At 47.7% G+C, this 13,762-nt stretch overlaps 1 protein-coding gene across 3 annotated transcripts in view; it reads right to left on the bottom strand.

The window, feature by feature from the left end:
• Nucleotides 1-13,762, bottom strand: part of Ankrd27 (ankyrin repeat domain 27) — a 67,863-nt gene that overhangs the window by 19,580 nt on the left and 34,521 nt on the right. For all 3 annotated transcript variants that reach the window (XM_008839471.2, XM_017799750.2, XM_029566640.1), the window contains exons 12-18: nt 13,425-13,557; nt 9,541-9,633; nt 5,887-6,014; nt 5,128-5,210; nt 3,978-4,093; nt 2,683-2,775; nt 642-839 (exon numbers count right to left, since the gene is read on the bottom strand). In XM_008839471.2, coding sequence (XP_008837693.1) covers nt 642-839; nt 2,683-2,775; nt 3,978-4,093; nt 5,128-5,210; nt 5,887-6,014; nt 9,541-9,633; nt 13,425-13,557 — 844 coding nt within the window. The remainder of the gene's footprint in view (nt 1-641; nt 840-2,682; nt 2,776-3,977; nt 4,094-5,127; nt 5,211-5,886; nt 6,015-9,540; nt 9,634-13,424; nt 13,558-13,762) is intronic.

The following is a 13,762-nucleotide window of genomic DNA, read 5'->3' as shown; positions in this document are numbered from 1 at the left end:
TAAAAAAAGGAAAAATAATAACTAGGGAAAACTAGGAGACAATTGCTTTGTAAACCCAGCATCACCAGGCTTGAAGTAAACTGACATCTAGTATAAATAAATGCAATTAAAAAGGTTGTGGGGACTTGGGAGTGATGGCACAGGTCTTTAATCCCAATGCTTGGGAGGCAGAGGCAGATAGATCTCTGTGAATTCAAAGCCAGCCTTGGCTCCATACTGAGCCTCAGACTCTCAATTAAATGATTAATTGAAGTTTTGGTCAAATGAGAATGAAGTTTCTAGAGGCAGAGATGAAGTGACAAAACAGCTCGGCTCTGCAGTGTTTTGAATGACTCCACTTCCTCTCTGTGCTCTTCGTCTACGGCCACTGCCCCATTCTCACACTGTCCATTGGCTGGTACATCCCCAGCACTCAGGGCTGGGGCCAAGTCTGCTGCAAGCAGCTCTTACAACTACACTAAGAAAAACTGTCAGGAAAACCGAGAATCACATCAGTAAGTAAAACCCATTAACAAAGGTATCAGAGAGGATGCAGGCCAAACAGCCCTCAGTGGTGTTATGCACATTTGCGGAGAACGGCCAATCTCTGAACGCTGATTTTTTTTATAGTCACATTGCTGCTCAGAAAAGGAGAGCACTACCTTTGAATTCAATGCACACTTGAGCGGTGTTTCTTTCAGTCTGTTCTGGATCTCTGTGGGGGCTCCGTTCTGCAGCAGCGTCTCTATGATGCCCTGGTAACCCCACCTCGCAGCAATGTGCAGGGCCGTGTCTCCTTTCTCATTGCCAATATCCAGTCTGCAGGAGTGTACATCATAATAAACCAACGCCTTCACACACTGCAAAAACATTGAGAGAGCACGGTTCCTACCATCCAAGTCTAGGGTAGTGTCCATGTCCTGCTTTAACTGAGGATCAATTAGCTGAGCCAAAGCACAGAAGCAGGCAGTTACAATTCAAGAGCTCCACATTCCCTCATCAGGACACTTCATTTTTTTCAAAAGAACTCAGTAAACTCAGGAGTAGTTGCCTAGACTCCCCCAGTGAGGGGTTGGGGATGTGGCTCGGTGGTTGAGCTTCTGCCTAGAATCTCCCAGTGAGGGGCTGGGGGCCTGACTCAGTGGTATAGCACCTGTCTAGGATCCCCCAGTGAGGGCTGGGGGTGTGGTTTGGTGGTAGAGCACGTGTCTCCTTGTCTAGCACTCAAGGAAGCCTTGGGGACAATTCCCAATGCCAACCAAAACAAAACAAAACAAGAACAAACCAGTAACACTAATTGTTAATCGAGAAGAAATAGGAGGTTTATGCCTATAATCTCAGCATTTGAGAAGCTGAGCCAGAAGGAGCAGGAGTTTGGGGCCAGCCTGGGCTACATAGGGAGCCCCTATCTCAAAAAGCCAAAAATAGAAAATAATTTTCAAACTTGCAAAGAAAAAAAAAGAAAAGAAAAGTTGGACAAGTGGAAATTAATCATACATATCAGAAAAATATTTAAGAAAACGAAATTGTACAGTGTGTTCAGAACCATCCGAAATGAACCTCAGAGGGAGGGAAAAACAAGTATGTATCAAGAAAGTTATATGCACATGGCTAGTTCAAACTATGATTTGGAAATGTCTCTTCTTACTATGAAGAGCAATTATATAAATTTAGATACAGGTCAGTTCAAGACGATCTCCAGATGGGCATGCTGGTGTACCCCTGTGATCCCAGCACTCTCTGAAGAGACTGAAGCAGGAGGATTGGGTGTCTAAGGCTATCCTGGGTTACACCATGGGCCCACCCCCTACCCCCCAAAAATGTATAGGATAATACCAATTTTATATGCCAACCACAAGACCCAGACTAAACTCTACATGTATCTAACTCTATGTAAGTCTGAAAAGGGAAGGGAAATATGCACATCTAAGCTCACACATGCATATTAAGGTGGCGAGTGACGAAATCACAAAATTCCTAGACACTACTGTAAAAGAAATATGCACAAAGTTAAGAGCCAGATGGCAGCAGAGATGAGTGACATGGTTTAACTTCAGGGTAAGAAATTACATGTTAGATTTCTGTGGTTCGATAGAGCATCTGTAATATACTCAACTTGTTTTAATTTTTAAAAAATTACAGGACAGGATAGTTTAGCGGGTAAAGCTCTTGCTGTGCAAGCCTGACGACCTGAGTCTGATCCCTGGAACCCCAAGTAAAAGTGGAAAGAGAGAACCCACTCCACACAGTTGTCCTCTGACCTCTACATGCATGCCATGGCACATGCAAACACATACATACCACATACATACCACATACACACATTATAATAAAAAATTAATAATATATTTTTTAAATACATGTCCAGGGCTAGAGAGATGGCTCAGGAGTTAAGAGAACTGGCTCCTCTTGCAGAGGACCTGGGTTCAGTTCCCAGCACCCATATGGTGGCTAACAATCATTCCTAACTCTAGTTCCAAGGAACGTGTCTCCCTCTTCTGGCCTACAAGGGCACTACATGCACACGTGCATTTACATTCATGCAGGCAAACACTCAGACACATTAAATAACATTTTTTAATTGAATATTCAATGCTCCTATAGTTATCAAAACAAAACACAGCTTTGAACTTGGTAGCAATGCTGATTTTCCCATGTGTGAGAGAGTGAAGACAGCAGCTGGGTAGCAGCAGGTCCACTTACATCCTCGTGCCCATAGGTGCAGGCCAGGTGGAGCGGAGTATTCCCGTTGTTGTCCAGCACCTCGGTGCTGGCCTTATAGTGCAGCAGCAGCAGCTGGCAGAGAAAAGATGGCAGGTGAGCCCCACAGCAGACGGAGGGCCTCAGCGCCCACAGAAAGCGTGTCCTTCAGCATTGGTGAGAAGGGGGTAAATCACTGTTCACATCTTTTTTAAAAAATATTTTTGGGGGTTAGAGATATGGCTCAGTAGTTAAGAGCACTGGCTGTTCTTGCAGAAGACCTGGGTTTGAATCCCAGCACCCACATGGCAACTAACAATTGTCTGTAACTCCAGTTCCAGGGGACCCAACAGCTTCTTCTGACCTCCGTGGGCATCGCACAACACAGGTGCACTTACCTACATGCAGACAATACACGCTTATAAAAATATTTTATTTTTATTTTATGTGTCCAAGTGTATTGCCTGCATGTGTATAAATGCACCCATGTCATGCAATGACCATGGAGGTCAGAAGAGGGTGTCGGATCCCCTAGAACTAGTTACAGACAGTTGTTAGCTGCCATGTGAGTGCTAAGAATTGAACCAGGGTCCTCTGCAAGAGCAGCCAGTGCTCTTTTAACTGCTGAGCCATCTCTCCAGCCTCCACTGTTCACATCTTAAATCACACACACACACACACACACACCCAAAAAAAAAAAAAAAATCATGCCACTGTTTCCCGTCAAAAAAAAGTTTAGGGGCTGGAGAGATGACTAAGCACTTAAGAGCACTGGCTACTCTTGCAGAGGAACCAGATTTGGTTTACCACAGTTCCAGAGGATGCCTTCTTCTGAACTCTGTGAGCATTGCACACATGTGGTGCATTTACATACATGCAGGCAGAATACTCATACACATAGGTTTTTTTTTTTTTTTTTTTTTTGGTCTTTTTGAGACAGGGTCTCCCTGTAGTTCCAGTTGGGCTGGAACTCACTATGTAGACCAGGCTAGCCTCAATCTCACAGGGATATGCCTGCCTCTGCCTCCCTAGTGCTGGGACTAAAGGCATGTGCCACCACGCCCAGCATATATCAATTTTTTAAAAGTTTAGAGATTAAAGAAAAATGTCCTTTGCTCCTGCAAATGATCAGGAAGTTTCCCATCTTAAGCCAAGAATTGGTCCCCAGGCAGGTGGCTTGGCCTCCAGGTTCCCACTGTCTGACAGCAGCAGCGTACAGCACAGGAAGACAGTGCATGGCCATGAAGTCACCAAGCAGGGCAGAGCTCCCACGAGCGCCACCATTGCCTGCCACTCACCGTCACGCTCTGACAGCCTTTCTGACACGCCAGATGGAGCGGGGTGGACCCGTGATAGTCGGTGGCATTCACCATGGCACCTTTGGAGACCAAGAAGTCAATGAGGGATGCCTGACCTGCAGAACAGAAGGACATCTCAACGGTGGAGGAAGGAGAGGGTCTCCACCGACAATACCATCTCGCTTTCATAGGTTCTGGAAGAAAACCCACCAGAAGACATGTTTTCACATGTAGAGGAGACAGAGCTAACATCGAGTCAGACTCTGTAGAATCAAACACTGTGGGATACCCTAGAAGGGATTTACCCAAGTCCACTCTCAACAAGAAAAGGCAATGGAGAAGAGCCTTAAATGCTCCACAGCACAACGCACAGGATAGAAGAGCATGCAGCCAGGAAAAATACTGAAAGGTGAGATACATTTCCAAGCAGTAGATAGCATAGGACAGAAAATCTCGGATTTCATACATGCATATGCACAGACATGCAGAAATTCCATACACTCAGAAAACAAAGTTATCTCAGGAAACAGAGGACTGTCGAGTGATGTAGGAGGAATTTATGTTGCCAGGCTGGCCTCAGTCACAGAGATCCACCTGCCTCTGCCTCCCAAGTGCTGGGATCAAAGGCATGTGACACCATGCCCGGCTAGGAGTTTGTGTTTTGCTACCTTTAGTGTGTACTTTAAAAGGCAATTAAAAAATCTTCCACTCTGTAGTTCAGGCTGGCATTGAACTTGCTATGAACTGGCTTCAAACTCATAATCCTCCTTCCTCAGCCTCCTGAGTGGCTGGGATTACAGGCCTGTGCCATCACACCCAGCTCAGTATTATTTTCAAAGGCAGGGTTATGAGAACTCTAAACTGACAATTTGGAGACATTTTCCTAGGGAGAATTCCAGCCTGTCCTCCCTGGCCAGCAAAGTGTCCAACCCTGGTGAGCCACGTGAGCGTTCTTCCAGCCTGGGAAGTGGCAGTGTCCAGTAAGTCAGAGGGTAGGGTGGTCAGGCTTACCAGTCTTCCCTGCCCTGTGGGATACTCCCACAATGCAGCCCCTGTAACCACCTCATCAGCAGGGCTTCTGCTGGGTGCTGGGGTACCCTACCCTTTTGCCATGATATAACCCAATGGGAGCCAATCCAAGGTTACGTACCACAGAGAGCAGCCACGTGGAGGGGTGTTTGACCCCTGTCATCTCTGGAGAATGGAGTGACAACTGATGGGTCATTCAACCTCCTAAAATACAAAGAAGACACATAAAAATGCTACAAAATAAAAAGAAAACCAGGTGTGATGGCTCACAGCTTTAATCCCAGCACTTGGGAGGCAGAGGCAGGTGGATCTCTAGGAGACAGAGGCCAGCCTGGTCTATATACTGGTCTACATAGTATTTCAGGCCGGCTAGAGTTACAGGGAGACCCTGTCTCAAAAAAAAAAAAAAAAAAAAAAAATACCAAAAAAAAGTATATCAGACCCTACTCCCTGCCAGGCCTGACAAGTTTCAACACTTTTCCACGCTGTCCCAGGACCAAACAGCCGCCTCTCTCACCCATGGAGCATCCTTCCCCACCAGCCCTTCAAGGTCTTGACATACAGCAAAATTGCCCATGGCGAATAATTGGAATTCAAAAATGTTATCAGAAGAAACTGGTACCCCCTCCATCTAAAAACCCCCAGGGATTGAGCTGAGGAGGGTGCAGGGCTTTACAGCCTCTCTTCCACCTGAGGCTCCAAACAGGCGGGTGTCACCGTCCACTCGCGACAGAGCAGGCAGCTGAGGGGCAATGCGAAACGAGCCTCATTCAGAGTCTCATAGCTGGAGTAAAAACTGCCACTGTACCCTGTGTCAAAAGCGTGACCAAGCCCTAGGAATCCTAGGCCTGGCTTGCTGCGCCTCCCGGGCGCCTCTTACCCAGAGACGAGTTTCTCACAGTTCTCGCAGAAGCATAGCGGGTGACACATCTTTTGGACAGCATCTTTGTCCTGGTCTTCTTGGCTCAGAAGTCTTTCCACTTCTTTCTGGTTACCAGATGCAATGTGCTAAAGAGCGACAACCCAAATACCGTTAATGCTAAGGAATCACTTGTTCTCCAAGGAGCAGTTTTCGGTTTGGTTCAGTTTTGCAGTATTTGGCTAGGACCTAGAACCTCAGCACACTAGGGAAGCGCTGAGCCACATTCCAGCACTTTTCCTTTTTTCTTTCTTTTTGTTTTATTTGTTGTTTTTGGACAAGGTCTCTCTGTAGCATCAGATGGCCTGAAACTCGCTATGTAGACTAGGCTGACCTCAGTCTCACAAAGACCTGCCTGTCTCTGTCTCCTGAGTGTTGGAATTAAAATCATGTGCTACCACAACTAACTCTTGGCCCTTTTTCTATTTTAAGATGGGGTCTCACTAAGTTTCCCAGGCTTGTCTTAAACAAACTCTGAATCCCAGGCAGGCCTGGAATTTGTAATCCTCCTACCTCAGCCTCCTGAGTAGCTGGAATGACAGATCTGTGCCACTAGGCCTGGATTTCTCTCTCTCTCTCTCTCTCTCTCTCTCTGTCTCTGTGTATGTATATGTGTGTCTCTGTATGTATGTGTGTGTCTTTCTCTCTTTGTGTATCTTTCTCTCTATGTGTATGTGTGTGTCTGTGTCTGTGTGTATCTCTGTCTGTGTCTGTATGTATCTCTGTATATATGTGTGTCTCTCTGTGTCTGTGTGTCTCTGTCTCTGTCTCTCTGTCTCTCTCCATGTGTGTCTGTGTGTGTATCTCTCTCTCTCTCCCTGTGTATGTGTGTCTGTGTGTGTATCTCTCTCTATGTGTGTCTGTCTGTATCTCTCTCTCTCTCTCTCTCTACACACACACACACACACACACACACACACACACACACACAATGTGTAGGAGTGTTAGGCCTAGATGTATATAAGTGCACCACAGAAGAGGGCATGAGATCCTCTGATCTCAAGTACTCAAGTTACAGATAGTTAGTAGCTATCATATGGGTGCTGGGAACCAAACCCAGGTCCTGTCTCCTGTCCCCTGGCTTTGAACTCTTGATCCTCCTGCCTCAGCCTCCCAAGTGCTGGAATAACAGATCTGTGCCACCCAGTCTGCAGTTTTGTTGTTGTTTTGCTTTGTTAGGATGGGGTCTCACTCTGAAACGCAGGCTGGCCTCTAACTCTTGATCCTCCTGCTTCAGCTTCCCGAGTGCTGGGATGACAGGCCTGCACCACCACCCTTGCTTAGAGCCTCCACAGAAACATCTATGAGTTTATGGCTGAAATGGTTTGCTCTCTGGGACTTGCTCCAGGATTATCTGGGCAGATGAGGACACTAGGTTGGGGTGGAGATGAAACAAGCCTGGGTGACAACTACAAAGCGGTTTTCACATTAGATTACTGTTTTTATAAATGTAGAGAATTCTCATAAGTTATGGGGGGGAGGCCCAACAAAGTTTCCAAAGTACTAAGGAGGGGAGCACACTCCATCTCAGAACCTAAGTGTGGATTTTGACACTTCATTAGCAAAAGTCTCAGTCCTGCAGGACTTGTAGCATAAGCCTGTAATCCCAGGACTCAGGAGGGAGAGGAAGGAGAATCTTGTGTTCAAGTTCAGCCTGGGCTGCATAGTTAGACACTGTCACAAAACACCAAGGACTGGAAAGCACCTGCCTAGAATTCCCCAGTGAGGGCATGGGGCATGGCTCAGTGGTAGAGCGCCTGCCTAGAATCCCCCAGTGAGGGGCTGGGAGTGTGGCTCAATGGTAGAGCACCTGCCTAGAATCCCCCAGTGAGGGGCTGGGAGGGTGGCTCAATGGTAGAGCACCTGCCTAGAATTCCCCAGTGAGGGCAGGGGGCATGGCTCAGTGGTAGAGCGCCTGCCTAGAATCCCCCAGTGAGGGGCTGGGAGGGTGGCTCAATGGTAGAGCACCTGCCTAGAATTCCCCAGTGAGGGCAGGGGGCATGGCTCAGTGGTAGAGCGCCTGCCTAGAATCCCCCAGTGAGGGGCTGGGAGGGTGGCTCAATGGTAGAGCACCTGCCTAGAATTCCCCAGTGAGGGCAGGGGGCATGGCTCAGTGGTAGAGCGCCTGCCTAGAATCCCCCAGTGAGGGGCTGGGAGGGTGGCTCAATGGTAGAGCACCTGCCTAGAATTCCCCAGTGAGGGCAGGGGGCATGGCTCAGTGGTAGAGCGCCTGCCTAGAATCCCCCAGTGAGGGGCTGGGAGGGTGGCTCAATGGTAGAGCACCTGCCTAGAATTCCCCAGTGAGGGCAGGGGGCATGGCTCAGTGGTAGAGCGCCTGCCTAGAATCCCCCAGTGAGGGGCTGGGAGGGTGGCTCAATGGTAGAGCACCTGCCTAGAATTCCCCAGTGAGGGCAGGGGGCATGGCTCAGTGGTAGAGCGCCTGCCTAGAATCCCCCAGTGAGGGGCTGGGAGGGTGGCTCAATGGTAGAGCACCTGCCTAGAATTCCCCAGTGAGGGCAGGGGGCATGGCTCAGTGGTAGAGCGCCTGCCTAGAATCCCCCAGTGAGGGGCTGGGAGGGTGGCTCAATGGTAGAGCACCTGCCTAGAATTCCCCAGTGAGGGCAGGGGGCATGGCTCAGTGGTAGAGCGCCTGCCTAGAATCCCCCAGTGAGGGGCTGGGAGGGTGGCTCAATGGTAGAGCACCTGCCTAGAATTCCCCAGTGAGGGCAGGGGGCATGGCTCAGTGGTAGAGCGCCTGCCTAGAATCCCCCAGTGAGGGGCTGGGAGGGTGGCTCAATGGTAGAGCACCTGCCTAGAATTCCCCAGTGAGGGCAGGGGGCATGGCTCAGTGGTAGAGCGCCTGCCTAGAATCCCCCAGTGAGGGGCTGGGAGGGTGGCTCAATGGTAGAGCACCTGCCTAGAATTCCCCAGTGAGGGCAGGGGGCATGGCTCAGTGGTAGAGCGCCTGCCTAGAATCCCCCAGTGAGGGGCTGGGAGGGTGGCTCAATGGTAGAGCACCTGCCTAGAATTCCCCAGTGAGGGCAGGGGGCATGGCTCAGTGGTAGAGCGCCTGCCTAGAATCCCCCAGTGAGGGGCTGGGAGGGTGGCTCAATGGTAGAGCACCTGCCTAGAATTCCCCAGTGAGGGCAGGGGGCATGGCTCAGTGGTAGAGCGCCTGCCTAGAATCCCCCAGTGAGGGGCTGGGAATGTGGCTCAGTGGTAGAGCACCTGCCTAGACTCCCCCAGTGAGGGGCTGGGGTGTGGCTCAGTGGTAGAGCACTTGCTTAGTATATACAAGGTCCTAGCTTCAATTTCCAGTATCACCAAAGTGGGAAGAGGGGGGAGAATAGAGAGGGAGGAAGGAAGGGGAAGGCAGGGAACGAGAGGAGGAGGGAGCGAGTAGAGAAAGCAAGCACAGTGCTATCCCCCTGGTAATCAAGTGGAGCCTAGGCTTAGGGGAAAGGAAACATATGCAATTAGCAGCAGGCCCCACCAGCACATAAGCCCCACAGGGCCTGGCCTCTGTGACTCAGAGATGTGCTTCCTCCACAGTACCTACTTTGGCTCTAGGAAATCCTCACACATCTTCACTGTAAAGCTGTCTGGGTATCTTACCTTAAACAGACAGTCAATAGGTGTTGGTGTCATCTGGGACAGCAAGCTCATCCTCTGCTTAAGGAACAATCTGTCACCGAAGCCCTCAGACTCCTGTAGGAAACAAGACACCAGGTCATCACACATCACAGGCCCTCCATGGAGGGCCCAAGCACTATCCCTATAGCCCTTGTCATTCATCCAAGGATGTAACCTGATTTGCTCACCAAATCACTCTTGCTGATTTGCTCACCAAATCACTCTTGCTGATTTGCTCACCAAGATGGAGGGCAGACTCTCCTCCAACAGGGAACAGGGGCACTTAGAGGTAGAGGCTCTGAAGACTGTTGCCTGGGGCAGTGCAAGACTACAGGGTGTGGAGCATCACTTCCAGGTGTGAAATGAGCCACCCATGTGCCATCATCCTCTAGGCTGAAGCTTGGCTTATGTTAGCCTCTTCCTCCCCTCTCTTCCTAATGCCTACACAGCCTCACCCCCTCCATATTAACCAGGGCTATGGACAGGACTATCTGCCACCCTGGTCTCTACTCCCCAGTGCCCAGCACCAGGAACTGTCTTCTTTTGTCAACAAACTGGTGAGAACATCAGATAAACTCACAAAAAAAAATCTAGGAAGATTCAGGGAGAATTCCTATAGATTCCCTCAACCCCTATGACTTAATCAATTAATATGTTTAGAGCTTCACATCAAAGGTAATGTTTACCTGGACACAAAAATCTAGGAATTTGGGGCTAGAGAGATGTCTCAGTGCTTAAGGGCACTTGTTGCTCTTCCACAGGACCTGAATTCAGTTGCCAGCACCACAGCAGGTAGCTCGCAGCCACCTGTAACTCCAGCTTCAGGGGAATCTGGCGCCCTGCTGTGGCCTCTGCAGGCACTGCACTCACATCACAGACACACAGATACACACATACACATGAATAAAAATCTAAAAGAAATAAAATCTAGAAATTTGTGCTCGCTTTATTGTTTACAACTATTATTTATTATTATTATTTATTATCTATTATTATTACTATTATCTGTTATTAACACCATATTACCGTCATGATGGCTGAAACTGTGGACACACATGTTTAAGGTATACAAAGTTAAAAGACTATGGTTTGTTCCACAGTGGTTTTTTGCTGTACAAAGTCCTTACACTTGATAGCCAAAATTCTGCCATGGAGCTATACACCCAGTCTTCATTGGTGCATTCTAGAAAAGGTCTGGACCACTGAGTCACACCCCCAGCCCTGCACTGGTAGATTCTAGACCAGAGCTCTACCAACTTAGCCACACCCCCAGCCCTGTGGTTTTTTTTTTTTTTACAAAATCATTTCAAGCAAAGTGCTCCCATGCTCACTTGGGTCCTGTGACAAATGGTCCAATGACAATTAACTCCCTGATGAAGAATCTTGGTGGGAGGTAAAGCAAAAAATTTTTCCAGACAGGTGGTATTGGAAATCCATAAGACCCTGGCAGGAGGTGGACAAAGCTCTTTCTTTACAGCCCTTTCCAGTAGATGAAGCCAATGGAACTTTGAAGGAGGGACCATTTCTTGGGATCCTCCACCAAGCAGCATTCCTCACACCTGCCCCCTTCCAAGGAGGATTAATGTGACACACAATTGCTGCCAGGACTGCAGAAGGATCCGTTGTGCTATGTAAAGCTCCATCAATCTGCTTTATACAGTGACTTACAGCTGAGCACTCAGGACCAGAGAAGCGGACAGCACAGGCACTGCAGAACAGGCCAATCTGGGCTTTCTCTTCAACTCCAGGATGCTATTTGAAGGGCACTGATGAGAGACAGGGCTACCAGGACTAAATCTTCAGGGAAGCACAAATGCTCAGAAGACAACCCAGAGGCTTATGGGAAACAAGTAAGTGCTGTTTATTGGGAACTCAGAGCTGGGTGTGAGGGTGCATGCCTGTCATCCCAATTAAGAGGGTTCAGAGCTCAAGGTCAAAGCTCAAAAAAACACAGGGCCCAAGATGCAGCTCAGAGGTACAGTGATAAGGACCGGAACGCCATTCCCAGCATCACCATTAAATACATACGTACATACATACATACATACATACATACACACATACATACATACATACTAGCAGCAAGACAGCAAAACAGACCAGGACCATGTAAAGATGAAGTAGTGAGGGGAAGGGACTGGAGAGATGACTCGGTGGTTCAGAGCACTGGCTACTCTTGTAGAGGACCCAGGTTCCATTCCCAGCACCCACATGGCAGCTAACAACCATCTGTAACTCCAGTTCCAAGGGATCTGACACCCTCTTCTGGTCTCTGCAGGCACTGCATACACATCATACACTTCCATACATGCAGGCAAAACACTTGTATACGTGAGATAAAAATAAAGAAATAAAAAAAAAAAAAGATGAAGCAGGGAATGGTCTGTTATGTTCAGAGTTTACTCCTTGGTTTTTAATACAGCCATCACAGTGATGTTTATTTTTGGAACGTTAAAGTCTCCATTCATGCTAAGGAAATGTCTGTGGTCATCTCAAGCACTGCTATTCTGGGGAAAATATTTCTGTGAAACCACATCGCATAGGGTTGATGGTGAAACCTAATTAATTCACTAATATGGAAAAGCTTCCCAGCTGTGTGGAGACACACATGGGCTCTCTCCCCAGGAAACAGCACCACCACATGGCACTGGCTTCCACATTCCCACACGGACTTCATTACCTAAAAGCAGCCAGTCCTAGTCCTCACTGACGACAGAAACAGTCTTTATAGACAGATTCCCATACTGATGCCATAAAAAGCAAAGAAGCTACAGTAGATGCTCTGTTGACAGGCCAAGCATGACAAGAATGCAGAGCCTTACTCAATCTTGACTTAGCCAACACCTAGGAGGTGGCATCTATGTTCATTTTTAGGGTCTTGCTACTACATATAGCCCAGGCTGGACTCAAACACATAACCTTCTTAACTTATTTATATTTACCTTATTTGTTTTTATTTTATATATATATGTGTTTAGCCTGTATGTATGTACGTATGTGTACCACATGTATGCAGTGCCCTTGGAGGCCAGAAGAGGGCATCAGACCCCCCCACGAACTGAAGTTAGAAATGATTGTGAGTCCATGTGGGTGCTAGGAACCAAACCCAGATCCTCTACAAGAGCAGCCAATGCTCTTAAATGCTGAGCCATTTCTCCGACCCCTAACTTTATTTATTTTTCTTTATATTCTTGGTTTTCTGACACGGGGTCTCACACTCTAGCCCAGGCTGACACAGAACTCACCCCACACCCAGGCTGGCATCAAGCTCACAACAATCCTCCTGCCTCAGCTACCTAAGAGCTGGGATCACAGGCATACACCACCATGACTGTTTTTATTTTATTGACTTCAGCTTTGAGAGCTCTAAGTTCTATCAAGTTATGTCTTTTACCAGTCACCCTGTAGTATAACAGGCCCACAGAGAAATCTTGGCTCAAGATTCTCAGTTTCCATAGAAACAAACCAACTGCTCTAGCCAAGCTTACCAATGAACCAAGAAAATAATAATAAGGGTACTGAGTCCTAAAATTGCACACATTAATAATCATTTCTTGCCTATCATCCTCAAGAAACCCAGATTCACCATGTCTGGCTTCCTTTCCCACACACATGCTTCTGAAAATGACAGGGATTAATGAAGCAAGATATTAACAGTGTGAATCCCAGTGATAGCACACAGCTCTCACAATCAATTAGGTCTTAATGTTCAGTTTCTTGAGTGCTTTTCAAGCTTTATAATCCTCAAACAGCTGAGGCTCCATTCTTGGGAGACCATGGAAAAATGTCCTTCCCCTCCTCCCAGCCCTCTACCAGAGGTGCCCTGGATGCCCACAGAGGAAGGATGGGCAGCAGGGAGATCTTACAGGAGACTTCATACAGAGACTTCCTTGCCGGATATATTCAATGGCAGCCTCGACTGAGGTCAGACAGTATCCCAACTCATCTTTGGCTGAGCTGCTAAATCTGAAGTTTTTGATATAACTCAAATTTGCCATCCTAAAGAAAAAAAGAAGAAAAAATTGTTACCACTGGATAGCTAATTCATACTTTTAAATAATATTTTTGATTGATTGTTATTTATTTTACACGTATGAGTATTTTGCCTGCATGTATGTAAGTGCACCAGGTACATGGAATGCCCTCAGAGGCCAGAAGATGGCATTGGATCCCCTGGATCTGGAGTTAGAGTAATGCCATGTGG

Source organism: Nannospalax galili, unplaced genomic scaffold (genome assembly GCF_000622305.1).
Source record: "Nannospalax galili isolate Female #2095 unplaced genomic scaffold, S.galili_v1.0 scaffold159, whole genome shotgun sequence".
Lineage (NCBI taxonomy): Eukaryota > Metazoa > Chordata > Mammalia > Rodentia > Spalacidae > Nannospalax > Nannospalax galili.
The sequence above is the reverse complement of the archived record's forward strand: the minus strand, read 5'-3'. Positions and strand labels throughout refer to the sequence as shown.